Source organism: Danaus plexippus, chromosome 4 (genome assembly GCF_018135715.1).
Source record: "Danaus plexippus chromosome 4, MEX_DaPlex, whole genome shotgun sequence".
Taxonomy (NCBI): Eukaryota; Metazoa; Arthropoda; class Insecta; order Lepidoptera; family Nymphalidae; genus Danaus; species Danaus plexippus.
The window spans coordinates 4,781,189-4,801,418 of NC_083538.1; the positions used below are offsets into that span (position 1 = coordinate 4,781,189).

The 20,230-nt window shown below is 38.3% G+C and overlaps 1 protein-coding gene across 4 annotated transcripts in view; it reads left to right on the plus strand.

Annotated features, from left to right (window-relative positions):
• The window catches only part of LOC116768440 (WD repeat and FYVE domain-containing protein 3), a 29,986-nt gene extending 9,775 nt beyond the window's left edge, over positions 1–20,211 (plus strand). For 2 of the 4 annotated variants that reach the window (XM_061525203.1, XM_061525209.1), the window contains 39 exons: positions 36–167; positions 617–771; positions 978–1,199; positions 1,307–1,456; positions 1,718–1,887; positions 2,230–2,604; positions 3,119–3,403; positions 3,472–4,052; positions 4,496–4,648; positions 4,900–5,194; positions 5,361–5,481; positions 5,717–5,886; positions 6,525–6,602; positions 6,893–7,102; positions 7,171–7,349; positions 7,616–7,794; positions 8,582–8,784; positions 9,207–9,391; positions 9,842–10,100; positions 10,180–10,325; positions 10,430–10,527; positions 10,639–10,733; positions 11,051–11,280; positions 11,424–11,529; positions 11,970–12,119; positions 12,241–12,459; positions 12,807–12,958; positions 13,026–13,153; positions 13,364–13,598; positions 13,669–13,895; positions 13,968–14,221; positions 14,642–14,887; positions 15,172–15,354; positions 15,712–15,982; positions 16,225–16,512; positions 16,657–16,845; positions 17,370–17,527; positions 17,886–17,993; positions 18,350–20,211. In XM_061525203.1, coding sequence (XP_061381187.1) covers positions 36–167; positions 617–771; positions 978–1,199; positions 1,307–1,456; positions 1,718–1,887; positions 2,230–2,604; positions 3,119–3,403; positions 3,472–4,052; positions 4,496–4,648; positions 4,900–5,194; positions 5,361–5,481; positions 5,717–5,886; positions 6,525–6,602; positions 6,893–7,102; positions 7,171–7,349; positions 7,616–7,794; positions 8,582–8,784; positions 9,207–9,391; positions 9,842–10,100; positions 10,180–10,325; positions 10,430–10,527; positions 10,639–10,733; positions 11,051–11,280; positions 11,424–11,529; positions 11,970–12,119; positions 12,241–12,459; positions 12,807–12,958; positions 13,026–13,153; positions 13,364–13,598; positions 13,669–13,895; positions 13,968–14,221; positions 14,642–14,887; positions 15,172–15,354; positions 15,712–15,982; positions 16,225–16,512; positions 16,657–16,845; positions 17,370–17,527; positions 17,886–17,993; positions 18,350–18,514 — 7,750 coding nt within the window. In that variant the 3' untranslated portion in view covers positions 18,515–20,211. The remainder of the gene's footprint in view (positions 1–35; positions 168–616; positions 772–977; positions 1,200–1,306; positions 1,457–1,717; positions 1,888–2,229; positions 2,605–3,118; positions 3,404–3,471; positions 4,053–4,495; positions 4,649–4,899; positions 5,195–5,360; positions 5,482–5,716; positions 5,887–6,524; positions 6,603–6,892; positions 7,103–7,170; positions 7,350–7,615; positions 7,795–8,581; positions 8,785–9,206; positions 9,392–9,841; positions 10,101–10,179; positions 10,326–10,429; positions 10,528–10,638; positions 10,734–11,050; positions 11,281–11,423; positions 11,530–11,969; positions 12,120–12,240; positions 12,460–12,806; positions 12,959–13,025; positions 13,154–13,363; positions 13,599–13,668; positions 13,896–13,967; positions 14,222–14,641; positions 14,888–15,171; positions 15,355–15,711; positions 15,983–16,224; positions 16,513–16,656; positions 16,846–17,369; positions 17,528–17,885; positions 17,994–18,349) is intronic. The other 2 variants (XM_061525211.1, XM_061525220.1) reach the window with 1 other exon arrangement.
• Positions 20,212–20,230: the final 19 nt, after the last annotated feature.

Sequence of the window (20,230 nt, forward strand, 5' to 3'; positions counted from 1 at the left end):
GAAACCAGATAATTTAGATTATTTGAATTTTATAGGGAATTTTTGCGTATGGGAAATCCTTTGAATTGTCTGGCGCCCGAACCGGGACAAGCTTGGCAGCCGGGAGGACCCGTTCCGCTCACTAGAATCAAAACATTGGTGTCCATGACCACGCCGAGGGACTATAGGTATTTACAATAACTTTAAACTAGACAGTTACAATAAAATTATCTCCTTAATATTCAGAACTTTTTCAACAACTGAAGGGCTAATTTGTTACACTTTAAATTAAACTTAATATCTACTAAAAGTAAAGGATTCCGATACGTTTTGATGATAACTATTTTGCTAGTAGTAGGACTATGCTTGAGTTTTATTGGTATATTAACGAAGTTAACGTATGTAAAAGAAAAAGCAAATCACCTAATACGAGTGACTATAAAAACGTTCTTCGAAACTTTAATAAGTTTATATTGATTGATTGTATCGTTATATTATTAAGATATGACCTAAGTATACAGGAAGTAATATTTTCGATAATTTGAGATAAATCTATCTACTTTCGATCTAGACTGCTGCGACAGCATAAATAGACATAATTAATTGACTCAATAAATGTGTAAACTCATACTTACAGGTCCCAAAATTCCTGCACACTACCTCCATTCGTTGAGTTCGATATGTCCGCTGAAGGATTTGGTTGTCTGTACTTACCGAGTATCGCTCCACAGTCCGCTAACCTAAATGCTCTCGGAACTCAAGACACGGCAACACTCGGTGGAATCGGATCAGGTAATAAAAATAGGTCTAATAAAGGTTTTATGACAAAAAACAAGACAACTGACATAGATTGAAGTAATTATAACGAGTGAAATGCATAGTTTTTGTAACACAAAATAGATCTTAGATTTCCTTCCACGTTGCCAAAAATTAATTAAAAAAAAAATACAGGTCCATAGTAATAAATAGCAGCATTTATATGATAAAACTTATTCCAGGCGATAGAGTGTTTCCGCCACAGACAGGACTAACTTACTCCACCTGGATATGCGTGGAGAAGTACTCCGACCCTCGCACGGATCCCCACTGCGTCAGGCTGCTGACGTTAGTGCGAAACATCAACAACACTAGAGACGAACATCTGGTTTGCCTCACCGTAGTTCTGTCAGCGCGAGATAAGGCTATCATTGTGTCCACACAGGAAACTCTAGTACCGCACAGTTAGTACAAATTACTGAACAACCAAATCTTCTATATAAAACTTTGTATAAAGAATCACACGCTGTGTTAGCAGGCTTTAAATGTATTTAATACGAATACTTGTCAGATGTAGGTGAATGGGAGCCAGAGGGTACGGGCGAGTGTGGGGCTCGGGTGTGGTGTCCCGACCTGCAACACGAGGGACAGTGGCACCACCTGGCATTGTTGTTCAACCGAGCTGTGCTGAAGAACTCGTCGTTCTCGCTGTATCTTGACGGTATGTTAGTAATGAGAGAAATTTAATAATTATTTTATTCAGTACTTTTTTTAATAAACACATATCGTTTTGTGTCTTATGTTTGTTTATATTAAAAATCAGAATACGTGGGGATTTTGGTTCAGTAATTTTTAATTCAATTATATCTCTGTTACCTGTAATGCGAGTTCACTAATATTTACCTTTAAATCCCAGCTATACATATAGCAGTAACTTCGTATCGTAACACAGTCTTATTGGAGCGATTCCCTCTACTCTTAGGTCAGCATATGCATAGCGGTAAATTGCACTATGTGAGTGCGAACCCCGGCGGGGGCGCCGCCACGTTGTCCGGAGCCTCCAGCGTGTACTGTGTGGTCGGCACTCCGCCCCAATGGAGACGATATTCGAGACTCGTCTGGAGACAGGGACCTGCATTGCTCATGGAAGATGTAATAGTCTTTGATTAAATGGTCTCCCTTCAAATATAAACGTCTCCATAGCACTTTTTGCATCGCAGACTATGAATATTGACCTTGTTTGAAGTCTCTATTATTTAAATTGTTTTATTATTATAAAAAACTAATTCATTTATATACGAGTACAGCATCAATGTTTTGATTTTATTATAGTTATATAACATCTTTCCCTAATTATTAATGGGATTAGTATATAAAATATATATCTATATGTTAATTCTCTTAATGTACGTTGTTTTAAATATTCTGAAAAAACTTTGATATTGCTTTCATATATTGAAAAAAAAATTACGTAACATTTTTTATGTTTCGAAGGTGCTTCCCGCCCAAACAATCTCGGTAATATACCAACTGGGTCCGCACTATGTTGGTACTCTACAAGCGCCACTTCTTCCTGGACAACACCAGGATCCCCTGACCCCTCTGATAGCCGAAGAGAAGGTGGTGTTCGGAATAAACGCTCGAGCGATGTCTCAATTAACTCTGGCGAAGATAAGGAAAGTTTACAGCAAGAACGACAACAAAGCTATAGCGAAGCAGCTCGGAATGTCTTCGCACGAGAACGCGACCCCTATACGTATACTGCACAACTCTGCGGGACATCTGATGGGCCCGGCGAGATGTTTGGGAGGAACCGTCGTTGGATATCTCGGTGTTAGAGTATTCTGCCCAAAACCGGCCGCTATTATGGTGAGATTCATATAAAATTAAATAGGTTAATAGAATTTTACTAGGATAGTACATTTAATATCTTCATTTCCGCTTACCGTATGCTGGCATGAGAATCAAGTATCTAGATAGTAAAAAATTATAACACAAAGATAATAAGGTAAAAAATTACTCAAAGTCTTAGTAGTCTTAAGTATAAATAAAAAAATCATATGGAAGGTTGAGAAAACCTCATAGCTATGAAAGCATTTTGTGAGATAAGTCCTTATTTATACATGCAACAGGATATAAATTAAATAGTACTCACTGTAAATTACTGATAGAATAATAAAATTGTAGTTACATTCTTCTAACGTAGATTATTTTCAACAGACACAAAATTTATGGGTCGACCTCCACATATTTTTGATAATGTTTTTGGAACAAAGCATCGGATTAGAAATCAAATAAACGTGAATAAATTTGAAAAACATTGTTTTATTTAAAATTCTATGTGTATTATATTTCATCACGAAGCTACTTTTCTTACTCACAGATCGATACGGTTGGCGGGTGTTCAGTGCTACTGGGTCTGATAGCGATGGCTCAGGACGTGGAGTGTTTGTACGCCGGAGTCAAGGCGCTCGTGTGTGTGGTCCGATGTAATAAAGCGGCCCAAGCTGAGATGGACCGGCGGAAAGGATACCAGACCTTGGCGATGTTGTTGAAGAGGAAGAAACAGCTGCTCAACTCTCACATCCTTCACCTTATATTCGGTCTCGTCGGAACAGTTGACAGCCAGAAGGAAACGTCCTCCATACCCAATTTGACAGCATTTCAAGTATGTAACAAAAAATAAATTTTTAATGTTAAAATATTAAGGGTTACTTTTAACATTTTTACTTCCAGGATTTAATTTGCGAGTTAGAAGTATGGTTGGGCGCGCCGGGTGGTTTGATAAAGTCACTTCTGGAACATCTGTTGGAGCTGGCAACGGAGACAGCACACAGGACGCACAATCTACGCACAATGCGAGAGCTACAACTTGTACCTAAACTATTGTACATCGTCAACGATGTGAAAGTTCCGAGCACAAAGAATGTTTTAATTAATTTGCTAGCCGCTTTATTAGGCGGTCAGCCGCGGCCGAGCGACTTGCTATGCCTCGGACAGTTCATGGCGTACACATTGCCGTTGCCCTCGCAATCAGAACAGGGCGTGTCAATCAAGGACGGGGATTTCGATAAGGAAGGCGAAGGCGATCAGATCATACTAAGGAATAAATGCTTGAGCGTGCTACACAACTTGCTGTTCACTACGAGAAATCTGGTGAATACCATCGTCTGTGAGGAGATATCCAGGGTTCTGGGTATGGATTGGCTGTTGTGCTTCATGCAAGAGAACGTTCATCCTAGCAGCGTGCTGTGGGCGTTAAGAATATTGGTAATACTCTGTTCGGGACAAGGACAACAATCGGCCATCATGCAGAGGTATTTTTACTATAGTATGAAATGTTTATATTTTAACTAAAGAGACTACAATAATATATGTTTTTTGCAACAAAATTTACTTTTCGCATCTTAATTTTTGTCAGAATAGTCAATTTATAATGTAGAAAAAGGATTGATTCTGTAATAGAACCAAACAGTAGAGGAACATCACACTGAAATGCCCTAATATTGTTCGTGACGTGCTAGATTTAGTATTGAAATGTCAACATCAATATCTCAATCAATAATCTTAGTAGGAATGATATATCCTATGGTTCATATAAGAATATAGTTGGCGTCGTAACCCTTAGTATTGCCAAAACACAATATATAAAGCAAATAATGTTTTCATTCTGGACGCTATTCTGCATGACGTGATACAATTATTACAAATGATAATCAAATATAGTGAATATATATCATAAAAATGTTTTTGCTATTAGGTTCCGCGAAGGCGCTGGTAATGGCGGCTGGCTGCGCAACACAGAGCTGGTGGCGTCTCAGCAGGCTGGTGTAGTGATCACCACCGCCGTTCACTCGCACTCACATCTTCACTCACAACTGCTCTACACCTCTGGCTTTACGCTGCTAGCTTGGTACTATATGTAACTGTTAGGTTAAGTCTAAATGCGTAGGTCTAAATCATGTTAAAATTTTTCGGAACTACCCTCATGCTTTGATTTCTTTGGAATACAATTAAAAAGAGAATTTTTTGCTTTTATCGATTATTTCTTAGTCGGATATCAAACAAAACGTGCGAATAAATATGATTCATATTACGACGACACCGCAAAAAAGTCTCATAAACTTAGTATAGAGTCATCTCATATATATACATATCTTCCAGGTTATGTCTCTCCCACCTGGAAATCCCGGAGCTTTATTACTTATTGTTCGGGCTAACCCTGGGACAGCCAGTGCGATATATAGGGCCGGATCGTTTGGTGTCTGTGGAGCGTGTTTGGGCGGCGGCTTGGGGTGCTGCGGCCCCTTCCCGCCAATCCTCGGCGGCGGTCGCAGCTCGCATCACACTCTGCCCTGAAGCCGTCGTCATCTTACTAGCAGCTGTTAGGGCGCTCATACACGCTGAAACTGCTACCATAGCTGATTGGCTTAACGACCACCCCGTCGCGATTATCCAAGTGAGTATTTAGTTAAATTTTGTGCTTTTTTATTTATTTACTCTTATTTTTACTAATTTCAAATATTAATTAATTATGTATTAAAGCAGAACGACAGCCGATCCAACAAATTAATTATGCCTTAAATATGAATGTTATATTGTATGATTTTATTAATAATTTCCAGGTCCTCTTTTCGCTGTACAACACTCTGCCAGACTTCGTGACGCTGATGATGGGTGCTGATGTGTTAACAGCGCTAGCTGCGACTCTCTTCCCTCCCAAGACTTCAGACGACATACACCTACGTCAGTATTCCTTTGATTCGAGTATTCAATTAATTTAAAATATTGAAAATGGTCATCTTTAAAATATCTAAAAAACGGTCAATTTACAAATTAATATTAATTTATTACTAATTTATACGTAGTGTTGATTTTCAATGTCGTGTTTCACCTTTTACTGATGACTTAGAAGACTCATATATAAATGTCAGGTAGAAGCTTTTTTGATAGGATGCTTATAGTGAAGTTTTTTTTTCAGCGACGTGCGAAAGCGGCGACAGTTCAGGCGCGTCCACGCCCGGCTCCGAGGAGGTTGTAGTGGTGGCTGGCTCTCTCACCACACATCCGGCACGACAAGCCGTCATGGACTTCCTGAGAGTCATCATCCTGGACTCGCTACCCCTCAATGTATCGGCTAAGACCTCACCGGTAACTAAATTCGAAAGCTATATTACGACGTGCATATAGGGTGTGCGTAAAAATAAGTCTGAACAAAAAAAAGGTTTGAGTGCTAAGAGAGTTGATATATTCATTTGATTAAAAAAATTTAGTCTATCCAGTAATATACTGAAAATTTTCATTTATAATTACGAACGTTTGTACGATTTTTGTACCGCGCTTTTGAACCTGAAATACGTTTGCATAACATTATTAATTAATGTAAAACGAAATAGGAATTAAATGATATGTTTTCTCAACAGACCTCCATGCTTGTTTTATCGGTAAACATATTAAAGAGACAAACGAACTACCCTACTAACATCATAAGACGAGGTCTCTTATAAATCAATTTCAATTCTTTAGTACGAAAATAAGATTTAAAATTTCTGAATTGATAAAATAATTAATATTGTTGTATTTTCATTGTCGTTGTGAGTTCTACTAAAATGTATGCTTATTGTGGCTCATAAGATATATGACGTGGTTATAGACGTATAACACGCATGTTACTAAAAGCAGGAAGAGAATGGAAGACATGCTTATGCTATGATATTTATCATAACCGTATTATTAAAGGAGTTTATTGAATACTACAATGAATATCTTAGTTGGGATATCGTTTCTAGCCGACAGTATCCGACGCAGTGACGCCCTCAATGTTTTGTACGCCAACTAGCCCCTGCTCGAGATCATACTTTTATTGCGTAAATATGCGGAGTTTGGTTTATATTCTAACATTAACGCTTCCTTAACGCCTTCTGGATAAAGGAATATTCCTACTGTTTCGTAACGGGATCCTATTTTCTGGACTCTACCAACTTTCACTCATCATTTGTATGTAAGGAAATTTCCTGCATGTAGCCTTAACCTGTTATATAAGCCATAAACGTCTAACTTTCATCAAGGTCTCAGCAACTAACAGCACGCAATACGAAACGAAAAGCAATGGTATTTTTTTATATAAGCAATATTATTAATATCATATCTATTTAAGGTTATCGACTTGGTCCTGGACGCTTCACCACCAAATTCTACAACTAACCAGCAGATAGAATATCAAACTGAAGTCCTAACAACGATAATGGAAAATTTACTAAACACCGAACTATTCGGCACCGAGTCAAATATATCCAACGTCTGCTATTTGGCCGCTAGGCTTGTTGACAAGCTGTGGCAAGGCCAGCTGTCTAAAGATCCTCACGAGGTAATTATTCATTATCAATAATCAAATATTATTTTGGCATCCCAGGTCTACGTACATACTGTTTCCAGGTGTTCGACTTCTTAGTGAAGCTAGTGACACAGGCCAAGAAGAAGTCTTCAGTGATATCACTCGAAGGACTGCATCACTGTCTTAACAGGACCATACTGTTCCTACTATCACGCTCCACCGAATCGATCGCTGATCAAATGTCAGTACTGGAGGCGTTACACAAACTTACCACGAACAGGTATACATTTATATCAATATAACTTAAGGGTACTTACACGACGTATATAGCTGTGTGTACGAGAATATATCAATTCGTTGATGTTTCATGGTTACTACCTTGAAAATTCAGAAAAATCAAAAGATTTAATCAACAAATTCATCAAAAAAAAAACACTAAAAGTATACTACTTCCTTAACACAACATTTTTTTTTAAGGCAAACATAAAATACTCTGTTTAGAAGTCATATATAAGTTTAATCAAAAATCATTTATTAATGCTCCAGGTTGTTAATATTCGGCGCCGGCAACCACGAGCTGGAGTTCATCGGCTGCCTCACCTACTGTCTCCTGCAGCTCAGCGCTAACATGAAGATAGCCCTGGACTCCCACATGCGTACCACCTGGCACGTCAACCCCAGCGGGGACCTGGAAGCCAGGGACGACAAACTGACAGCACATCAAGGTACCCAGCTAAATTAAAGTCATATTTCCGAATTACTACGCGTTTATAACTCTCGACGTTTCGGTTAGTTTGCAGCGATCATCTCTTCAGTCGGCTGGTGATCACTGTTGCTGCAAAGCAACCGGAACGTCGGGATTATGTAGTTTTGAAAAATAATAAAATAACGCATAGTAATCCGAAAATATTAGTTTTCTTTAAATAAATACTCGCGAAAGTCTTAGATAACATTATCAAGGTACCCAATTAATTTAAATTTTTTACATATGCTTCAAAATACTTTTATGAGGTTCCGTATAAGTAGGGTAAAACGCCTTAGTAATAAAACTTATCTGTCTGCCACTAAGCTGCATCTCATGAACCGTGATATCTAGACAGTGGAAATTATCACATCTCATGTAATTTTATCGCCACTGTAATAACAGATACAAGCATACAGAATAAAATAAATATCTACTGAATATAGTGCTGTGAATCTATAAGTCTGACTCAAACTCGGTCCGGTTATATTTGTCTACTCTGTAATTATTTATTTACTCTAAAGTTTTTCTACGGTTCCACTGATTGATTCTCGTATAGAACACGTTGTTTACATTAATGAGTGAAAATTACATGTAAAAATATCTCCTGTCGCTCAATTTTAAACATTACCAACTTCATGATGTCTTTCATTCGAATAAACAGACAAATTCACTCACCCCATTTAATATACCTAGCTATCATTAATATATATTGAGTTTTGTTGAACATCTCTGTATAAAGATGATGAAAGTTTTAAATGTTATTCAAGGCCGTAACCTGATGGCGGGTGCGGCGCGTCGCGTGTGGGAGGAGCTGTACGCGTGTAAGAAGCCGGCCATCGAGGAGGTGTTCAAGGTGACGCTGCAGCCGCCCACGGGGAGCGCTCGGGCCCCGGACCTGGCCGCGGCCAGGGATCACCTCTCAGAAGCCGCACATAGACTGTGGGCTAACTACATACACGCTGAACGAAAGGTACAGAACAACGATGGTCTGCTCGGGCAAATTTACATGACACTACATATTATGCAGATAATGTATTTTTTTAGCCAAAAAAAAAAACAGAACAGTTAAGCAAAATCTGGTCGAAAAATATATAAAGATTGCTATAGAATTCATTAGTAAAAAAAAAAACAATAAATCAATAGATTTTTTTTTTCAAGAAATTTTTATTTTTTTTTATTTTTATTAACACTTAGTTAAATATTTTTATACAAAAAAAATATAAGCAAATAACATAATTTAATTTTAATATTATGTTTACTTCGCAAATGAACGCAACACAAAATATTTATAGACCAAAAAAAAATACTTTTATGAAAGTAAATATGTATAAATAATAAATCGTTTAATATATTTGTTATAGAGACACAGTTCCTAATTTATAACAATTCCAGGCGATATACCGCGTCCCGTGGGAGTTGCACAATCAGATACAGTCGAAGATTCAGAAGGTGACGGGCGGCCTCACCCGGCTGGCGTCCCGGACCAAAGTTAAGAAGGACGACTCCGCCAAACAAAGACCACATCCGCCCAGGGAGCACGCTCTGGCGTACATGCAAGACCATGTGCAGCTAGTGCGGTATACCATCCAATGATTAGTATTAGAAACGTCTTCCCGTCTATCACATTACGAATTCTAAAAAAATTACTGACCTGTTACCTGTTAGAGACAAGACGAAATGATTGGAGTGGGCTGTTTGTATTGTTACACTATTAAGTGACTTTATAATTTCAAAGTATAGGAAGCGACTAGTGTTGTGTGCTGTAGCAAGCTTTATCGAGAGTTCGATGAAAAGAAAGGTGTATTAGATAATTATATATAGTAAGCATCAAAAGGGAAGATAGTAATACGATAAGTTAAGCCGCACATGAAGGACGCTAAGTATATTTCTTGCTCTTGAGTTTTATTCACCAACGAACAATTTACAATCAACTGCCGATTTGATGCAGCTCTTTAAGGACGGTTCACACTTACTACCACGTATATATTGTTATAACCGCCTTTATATACCTAATAATATGTTTATAGACAAGCCTGGGGCGTTCAGCTGACAGCGGCTGGAAATACATCTGCGCATACCACGCGATACGTTCAAGCGGAGTGGAACATCGCGTGGAGGGAGCTGACTCGCGAGCGGGGTCTGTGGGGCCCCCCGCGGCCCGCGCCCCTCGACAAGTGGGCCCTACACTGTACAGAAGGCCCCTGCCGCATGAGGAAACAACTGCGACGGAACCACGCCTTCTATACCCACTATCCATACAGACCAGACCTCGATAAACCTGACAACGTAATAGCTTATAGTGCACCATCAAAACCAGTGTCATTCAATAAAGCGCTTTTTATTAATTTTATCGTTGGTTTTATAGAAACAACTGAAGTACAAAGTCGCCCAGAGCCGCGACAGCAAGGAATACTATAGAGTGTATCAACAATGGCGCGCCTCGACTAACCTGGCGGAGACTGAGGTGATCGAACCGACGGAGTTGCAGTCCTTTGAAGAAGAAATTCCCAGGTAATGAATTAAATACCAAAGGAATTGTTACCGCGTTTCATCCTTATTTGGACTCTTAATTATTTTGTACGAAACAATAACGTGATTGTATTTCCTTTTTAAAGCAAAGACGTGTCTATTGATGTAACGAACGAGGAGGGGTCGCCCTCGGATCTAGTCAGTAGTGGAGTTGTCAGTAGGGGAACGAACCTCTCCGCAGAAGGTGGATAAGTTCATATAATATTACTTATTATTATTTATTACTGTAGGTTTATAAGGATATAAACCATCAATTGTGATGCTAAAAATTTTTTTTTCTTTTCTAACGACGTAGCGAACGAGGATCCGGACGTAGAAGATGACGATGAACAACAATCACCGCCGCCCGACAATCAGACGCTACTGCGACTCCTTGAACATCATGAAAAGGTAACTATGAGACGACACTTATTAGCATTCAATGGGATCACCGGGCAGGTGCCGGGTCCATCGCGTTGCAGGGAGAGGAGCTTCAACAGTGCCTGGGACTTGCGACCCAGGTGTAGGGTCAAGGGGCTCCTATGTAACGCGCGGTAAACGCTCACCTCCGCCGTCCAGACTCGTCCCCTACCTAACCAAATTTAATAACATGTAACATATTTAAGAAAAAAGTATTCAATTGGTAGCGATCTTCAACGTTTTGAGTTTATTTGATATTACACACAACGTAAGCGTTACTAATTTACTCATATAACCTTATGTTGTAGATATCCCACATGTTCCGCTGCGCCCGTATTCAAGGTCTGGACACTACGGAGGGTCTGCTGTTGTTCGGTCGTGAACATTGTTACGTCATCGACGGCTTCACGTTACTCAAGAACAGAGAAATACGTGACCTGGACAGCTGTCCCGACGACTACGAGCCGATCCTGCCCAGTCAAGGCATACAGAGAAGCAACCAAAGACAATGCTCCAAATTTCTATATGAAGATATAAGGTATATTTGAATTTAAATATCTTTATTTATAATACTGTTATTTTTATTCGTTTGATTTGTATGAAGTTACATATTTTATCAACATGAAATGGAAATAGTTCCACATTTCATCTGTATAAAAACAATTTGTTTTTTTTTTTCAGGGAGGTTCATAAAAGGAGGTATTTGTTGCAACCCATAGCTCTGGAAGTGTTTTCTAGTGACGGGAGAAATTACTTACTAGCTTTTCCAAGAAAAGTCAGGAATAAGGTTAGTAGAAGAAAAAACAATTAAAATTTTTTTTTACTACAGTTCACTATATGATTTATAACTTATCAATTAATGCAATATATACATCATAACTAAAAAAACTATTTTTTTTATCAAATTATTCGCCTCGATAATATATACTGACACATTAAGTATCATCGCAAAGACCTGTAATAACATTTCAAAGACCTCCAACACTAGTCTGCAAGGAGTTCAAGGAGTGCAAGCTGCAGAACACAACGTTACATGTAATGAGATGTAAAACTTTTGCGAGTATTCATTTAAATGAAACTAATATTTTACTACGCGTTATTTTATTATTTTTAAAACTACACACCCGACGTTTCGGTTACTTTGTAGTTTGCTGTTCCGGTTGCTGCGTAATAACGCGTAGTAATCGGAAAATATTAGCTATATTTAAACACTATATGTGCGTCCAGGTGTACAGTCGCTTTACGTCGCTGGCGACGGGTATGTCGGACAGTGCCGCGGGCTCCGTCGCCGGTCAGAAGAGAGGCGTTGCTGTGGAACAACCCGGGGGCTTACTGGCCTCGCTCATTGGAGACACCTCCGTCACACAGCGCTGGCTGGTATGACGATATAACTATTACAACTAGGAAAATACAAGACTGAAAAACTTTAGGGTTATTTGCTATACATATATATAAGGATATACTAAATAATATGTTATGATTCTGTTTAAATTTTCAGAGAGGTGAAATATCTAATTTCCAATACTTGATGCATCTCAATACACTCGCTGGTCGCTCGTATAACGACCTCATGCAGTACCCAGTGTTCCCCTGGATCCTATCTGATTATGATTCCCTGGAACTGGATCTGACACACCCGGCTACCTTCCGGGATTTGACTAAACCCATGGGAGCACAGAGCCCGGATAGATTGGAACAGTTTAGGAAAAGATATAAGGTAAGAAATATGTATAGGGCTGTCAAAATTAATATTTATACCGATTTTTTTTTTAAATAAATGATTAAATAATAAATACAATTATTGTGCATAAGCAAAAGTTTAATTTCGTCTGTGTGAACTACCTTTATGACATCTCATAAATTGCTAGCATCCAGTGAAAGTCAAATTAGAATCGACTCAATCACTACCTTGGATAAACAAAACGGTAGGTATTGAAAATGTAAAAAAGAGTTTTTGACCTCTAAGAAACGCCCATTTGAATAAAAACAAGCAATCTGGAATTCGCAAAGTTAAAAATTAGCTTGGCTCGCACATATAGATGATGAAACGTACCGTGATTGCAGGAGTGGGATGATCCCCACGGAGAAACACCTCCGTATCACTACGGAACACATTATTCATCAGCCATGATCGTGTGCTCCTACCTCGTGAGAATGGAACCGTTTACTCAACATTTTTTGCGACTCCAAGGAGGACATTTCGATTTAGCTGACAGGTAACCCTATTTTTCCACCGATAATATATAATTAGTACACGAAACAATAATTTTATTTTTTTTCCAGAATGTTCCATTCTATCAAAGAGGCTTGGAACTCAGCTTCTCGACACAACATGGCCGACGTTAAGGAACTTATACCTGAGTTCTTTTACCTGCCCGAATTCTTAGTGAACTCAAATAACTTCGATTTAGGTAAACGGATAAGTCAATTAGATTATATGTTTCCTTAGACGCTTTAATTTCAGGAATATATAGAACAATTACAAAATTTAACATAATGCTTCTTTTAGTTAACAATTGATATGTTTAGGTCCAAAGCAAAGTGTCATACTGATATAACCCAATTTACAGATATTGTATGTAAATAATATTATTTCCTAACATATTTAATATGTCCTAAAGGTTCGAAGCAGTCGGGCGTGTCCCTTGGTGACGTGGTACTTCCGCCGTGGGCTAAAGGTGATCCGCGAGAGTTCATCCGCCTCCACCGGGCGGCCCTCGAGTCGGACTACGTGTCCCACAAACTGCACCATTGGATAGATCTCGTGTTCGGATACAAACAGCAAGGTTCATCAGCTGTCGAAGCGTGTAATGTCTTCCATCACTTATTCTACGAAGGCAACGTCGACATATACAAGTAAGTGACTATGGCTTACATCTAGCGGATACGAGTATAACATGTGTAAATCCAATCTCATTTCCGCCAGTATCGACGACCCCTTGAAGAAGAACGCGACTATCGGCTTCATAAACAACTTCGGCCAAATTCCAAAGCAGCTGTTCAAGAAAGCTCATCCCAGCAAGAAAATGTCGCAAAGAAGCTCGACAATTTTGGATCCGAACAATATAATACCGTCCCAGGGCATAACTCCGCCGGAGAAATTATTCTTTCATAATCTTGAGAATTTGAGGCCGTCGTTGCAACCTGTTAAAGGTATGTCATTTTTTATCCAATAAATGCCCTTTCTCCAAAATTTAAAAAAAATGATTTTTTTTTTTCTCTTAGAAGTCAAAGGTCCCGTCGGCCAGATCTTATACACTGATAAAGCGATATTGGCCGTCGAACAAAATAAAGTGCTGATGCCTCCCTCATACAACAAGTACGTGGCCTGGGGATTTGCGGATCATTCGATGAGAATAGGAAACTACGACAACGATAAGACGCTGTTCGTTTGCGAGTCTGTGGCGCAAGCCTGCGGAGAGATCGTGGCCTGCGTGTGCTTGTCGGAAAAAAATATTGTCACCGCTGGGACCAGCACCGTGAGTTAATTAATTATTTTATCAATTTTAAAATTTTTAAGTTTGGTATCAACGCATTTTAATTGCTTTACAAGTTTTTTTATTGATAAAAAAGATATTATTTTCCTCTCAATTAAAAATATGTTATTGAGACTATAAATTTACTTGTGACGGTAAATAAAATATTTACGTCGGAAATTTTCTGTTTCTACGTCAGCTAGCAAAGCTTACGTCTCAAAAACTAGCAATAATTTCATGTTGCACTGGAGCCTTGAATTATTCTTGCTCTGGGAACAAATATAGAATTGAATTTTTCTCAGCATTTCAATTGCTTAAATTGCTTAAGACCGTTATGTCGTTGGCAAAACATTATCGATTTATGATAACAGTATGTTTAAAATGTTATCAATTTATTTAATCTAAACTAATAATACGTCCCAGGTGGTGACAGTGTGGCAGTACTGGCCTCGCCGGCGACGTTTGTCCGTGAAGACGTGTCTGTACGGGCACGAGGAGGCGGTCACGTGTCTCGCGGCAAGCCCCGCCTACAACATAGTCGTGAGCGGCAGCAGGGACGGACAGCTGATCGTGTGGGACGTGGAGAGGGGAGCCTTCGTCAGGCAGCTCGTGCCCAAACAACCCGCGCCCTGCCCGCCCGTGTCCGCTCTCGCGATCGACGATCTAACTGTCAGTATTGAGTTTAATCGGTTCTACTTAACGACATATATATGTATAGAGTAAATTTTATTTCGAATTCCGGGTGTATCGTTCCATCCAGGCTCGTAACTTCTGTCATCACCGTTACACGTTCCATTCAGACATTTGAAATTTATATCCAGAAGAAATGTACCATGGGGTCTTCTATACTCCCAACTGCTCAGCAGCGAATGTTCAATGTGATGCATCAAGCAGATGAAGCCCAAATAAAGCACATACATGTATAGAAATATTAATTTGCGTAACTTCAACAGGGAGATATAGCGACGTGCAGTGGCAGTTGGTTGCACGTGTGGTCCATCAATGGAGAGCCTCTGGGGTCGGCGGAGGCGGGCGGGGACCGCGCCCCCCAAGTGCTCTGCGTCGCGTTCAGTCAGACCAGGGAGTGGGATCCCTTAAACGTCGTCATCACCGGCTCCACTGACGGAGTTGTCAGGGTCAGATTATAGTAGTCTTTAATATTATTTAAATATAATTATATTGAAGTTCTCATATTAGATATTTCAAAGATGACTTTTTATTTTTATCACATTTTTAATAATTGACAATACTTATACAGATATTTTTATATCAAAATACATGATAAGCTTAAGTATAGTATGTTTATTGACAGTAGGAAACTTGTTCACTTACGCATTAATTGTAAGCTGAAAACTTTTACACTTCATTCCTAACTCCGTTTGGATTGATCGAGGTTATCAAACGCTCATAGAATGTGGATAGCCGCAGATGCATTTCGTTTAAAATTAAGAGCAAAGTGCATATATTTAGCTAAAGTATCAAAACGGTTACAGATGTGGTCCATCGACTACGTGGCCAAGACGGAAGATGAAGCTAAGAGTATTGAAGCTGACACTGAAGTTGATAGTGTAGACCGAGCGTCTACTTCACTTGAAGCAGAACAGAAGACTAGCCAAATGTCCCAAGGCAGCGAGGAAACTAGGTCAGAGAGTGAAGTCAAGTCTGAAGATAGATCCGACGATATTGAACCGTGCGAACGAGAGGCGGCCATGAAACGTGTTGAGGAGTTGGTCAAACAAATGAGTTTGTCGAGAGAAAATGAAGGTAGGATACATAAAATACACGCAACAGATATAACTAATATAAGAAGTCGGAGATGATTAATTACCAAAACAAGTCCGTATTACAAGATTTGCGGTATGTTTTAAATAAGTCATCAATATTATATTTTCTTCAATAAAAGCCTCCTAATTAAACCCACATTGAAATTCGTTTCATACTTTTTTTAATAATAAAATCTTCCATAATATATAAAACCTTTTTTTGGAAGACATTAATTTTTACAGGTAACTTAACGAAATCGGGATCGGAGAGCTCTTTATCAGACGGCGGAGGAACAACGAGCGCCAAGGAATCAGCGCGTAGAGACGACGAAAAAGACGTCTGCAGTGACAACGAGGATGGGCCCTGCGGAAAGAAAGAAAACGAATCCTGCGACGAGACGAGAGAAGATTACAACAACGAGAAAGACTACGAAGACGAGAAAGACGGTGTCACGCACAGGAGCAAACTGCAGAAACAGGGAAACGTGGTGCTGAGAAGGAAGTCCAAGGGGAATCCGCTGTACCGCAAGAGTAAGAGAGTTGAACCATGTTTCATATAGCTGGCACGTGGATTGACGAAATGACAGTGTTAATATAATATACAGATAAGATGTATGTCTTAACAAGCACTGACGAGCATTGAGTGAATATTATAGTTCAGGAAACTGTTCATAGGTGGCGGGAGTATAGGCGATTCCAGTGAAGCGAGTTCGGTGGAGGCCCCCCAATCCATGGACGTCCAGGAGAGCGGGCTACGGCCTAGCAAGTCCGACACAAGCCTGACGGACTCGTTCGTGGTGCTGTCGGCGCCCTCGTCACCGGCGCCCGCACAGCGACCCGTTGTCAAAGAAACCACGTATCCGGGTAACGAGGCTAAGACTATCGCGAGCATTTATTCAAATGTAACTAATATTTTCGGATTGCTACGCGTTGTTTTATTGTATTTTAAAACAACACGCACCCGACGTTTCGTATACTTTGCAGCAACCGTAGTCTCGGGCCCAAAAATAACCGAATGTCCGAAAATATTAGTTTCATTTACACGTATCCGGCTATATTTGCACACAAGAAAATATAACAGGAAGAATATTCATTGATTTCACAAAGAAGTTTTCCTTCAAAGACTGACTCCAGACGATTGTAATGTTATGTCAACTTACAATTAAATATATGTTGATTTAATCTAAATATTCTTGTAATTTTTTACATATTTTTCTTGAATAGGATAAACTAATTAAAATTTAATTGAAATTCTAAATCTCAAAATAAGAACTTTATATTTACATTAAAATGACCTGCATGAAGACAGTACACCATCTAAATTGCTTGGTTAATAAAGTCCGTCCTTGTGAGACATGAGCGTGTTATATCCTCGGTACCGATTTCAGAGTGTGGTGTGTCGTGGATCCGTCGCCTAGTGCTGCGTGGTAAGTTAACAATGCACACGGCGTACGAGCGACGAGACAACGCCTGCCCGGCGTCGGTCACCGCCCTGGCCGCCGCTCGCACTGGACGAGGACTCGCCGTGGGTGACGCCAGGGGACGGGTAATTAATAGACAATAGTACCATACTCTTACTCATGTTGAACCTTGAGTCTACACCTCATGCGAAACCTGACACGACTTAATTCTGAATACGAGTCTATATGCAGCTTAAAAATGAACAAAACCGCTTTCCAAACTTTACGAGTACTGGCTGAGATATTACGACTGTTGAGGAGAAAATGTTAGCAGATAGATTATAGATAATCAAACTTACGTGAAATATATATATATATATATATATATATATATATATATATATTGATTTATATATATATATATATATATATAAATCAAAGCGTCTACATACATCGTTATTTAAACTATAACGTCTCTCTTATGTAATAATAATTTAATTTCAGATATTCCGTTGGTCAGCACCTGACATGTCGAGTGCGGCGGGCGCTAAGGGCGGCCCCGCGGACCACTGGATCAGAGATGACACCGCGCCATTTTGTACTCAGTGTCAGGTACGAGAAATATAAACGTTAGGTCAAAACTTTTCCCTCTAACTTCTCACTCCCATAAAACTCCTCACAGAACTAACTCGATATTTTAAATGAAACGTTAATCCAACACACGTATATAAATAATTTTCAATAACATATACATATTTATATGTGTGTCCTGTATATGTTGTTAACATTATAAGAAGTCTGGGCTAATTCTTGAACTATTTCTACAATCCCCTTTTTTCATTAAAATCCGGCTTTGCGTCCTGTTTTCGTCTACAAATCTTTCTTTCCATATTAGTTTCTATTTGATTTTAAATTCAATTGTTTATATAAAGATACAAAAAGGCTAAGTACGATGCATGATATTTCAGGTTCGCTTCACAGCGCTGGAACGTCGTCATCACTGTCGCGAGTGCGGCTCCGTGTTCTGCGGTCGCTGCTCTCGCTACGAGGCCCCAGTGAGACGGCTGCGGGCGCTACGACCTGTGCGCGTGTGTCAGAGATGTCACGACAACATACACGCTACGAACGAGTGAAGGCCACACCTTGTATCTAAGACCTAGCTTTGAACAATTCCTGAGATTCGCCGACGAATATTAAAAACCTTAAAACTGACGTTATTCAAAAACTATTGAATACAAGAACGGAAATTATTTTAAACAAAATCAAATATAATACAATCATATTAATTCATTGTTTACACAAATCTCACATTTATATAAAAAACCCTCCTCTCACATCACCCGTAGCGCGACCGCGTACTTGTTTTATTGAATGTTAGTTTGAAATCGTTGATGTATATATGTGACTGTAGATAATATTAGCAGCTTTTAATAATTTGCATTTACCGGGCAGCAAGCCTTTAATGATTTAATGTTGGTAACATTGACAGCTAACAACATATGCGTATTATAATTAAAACAAGAATATTAAGCTCTGTTGCTGTTTTATTAGAAATCTAAGTATACCATTCTTAATTATATGAAGCATAGGAGACGAGGAAATTGTCTAAATAAATGATATTACGGAGGACAGATAATAAAAAAAATTTGATTATATAATAAATATGCTATGTGTCTTCGAATATTTAAAGCATTAAAAATAACCAAAGTAAATCATGTCTTATACTTATGTATAGCAAGTATTATTTTACTTTAAATCTTATAGTTATCTTTATAGTAAGTAGGTAACAGCTTGTAACGTAAGAGGTTGCTGGCGATCTTATATTTTGCTGTAATATTAATTTATGAATTTTTAAAATATTAAAATTAAATATATTATACCATATAACGGAGGAATATATACGACGGCTATGTAAACAGATAAAAAATAATAAGATACAAATCATGCGCCTCACATAAGGTATGAAATATAACAAACATAAATCAGTATGAAACATCGCTATTATAAGGAACTTTGTGAGATCTCAATTCGGAATATTTTCAGTTTTTAACTAATGTTTATATTGTTTTGATTTATTTTATATTAAAAAAAAATATATTATTTTTTACGGAAATGTGATATTGTTTTACCAATGTGTGATCATTATTTATTTATAAATGTATTTAAAACTTTTCTATGTGTCTGGTTATATTGATTAGTGCTAGTCATGTTGTGTTTACATTCTTAGCCATTAACAAAAATAATAGAATAGTGAATGTTAATTGTCAGATCAAGTATGTTATATCAGATAGTAGAAAATTTATTACAAAATATAACCCTTATATTCTGTTAATTTGCATTTTAGATGACATTCCTTATAATGAAATTAAAATACCTTTGAAATAATAGATGTAAATTGTAATATCTATGCCACGATATGAAAATCTTGTTTTGCTATGTGTATATTATGTAATTTAATCATATATCTAATTCAGCATACTATACAGCATGTAGTCGCTTTGGTATAAACGACAGCTTTTAATGGAAGAATCTATTTTTGCCGGTAGATATTTTTATTGATAATCTATTATGTATTAAATAATATTTATACATTTGTAAATTTGTAGTGGAATATGAAAAGTATTACTCGATTATATCAAGTCCGTTAGCACATGTCTCTCAGCTCTAAAAGTGTTTGTATATGTACTGATATAAAGATGTGAACGTTCCCCGTCACCTTGTCTACGGGATGATTATAACAGACAATAGTTAAGTTGTTTAGGTAGTTTGTAGGCACTGAAGTTTATGCCGTTAATATATTCATGTATAATGAATAAAGTTGTGCAGCAAACATTGTCTCGTTTCATTTA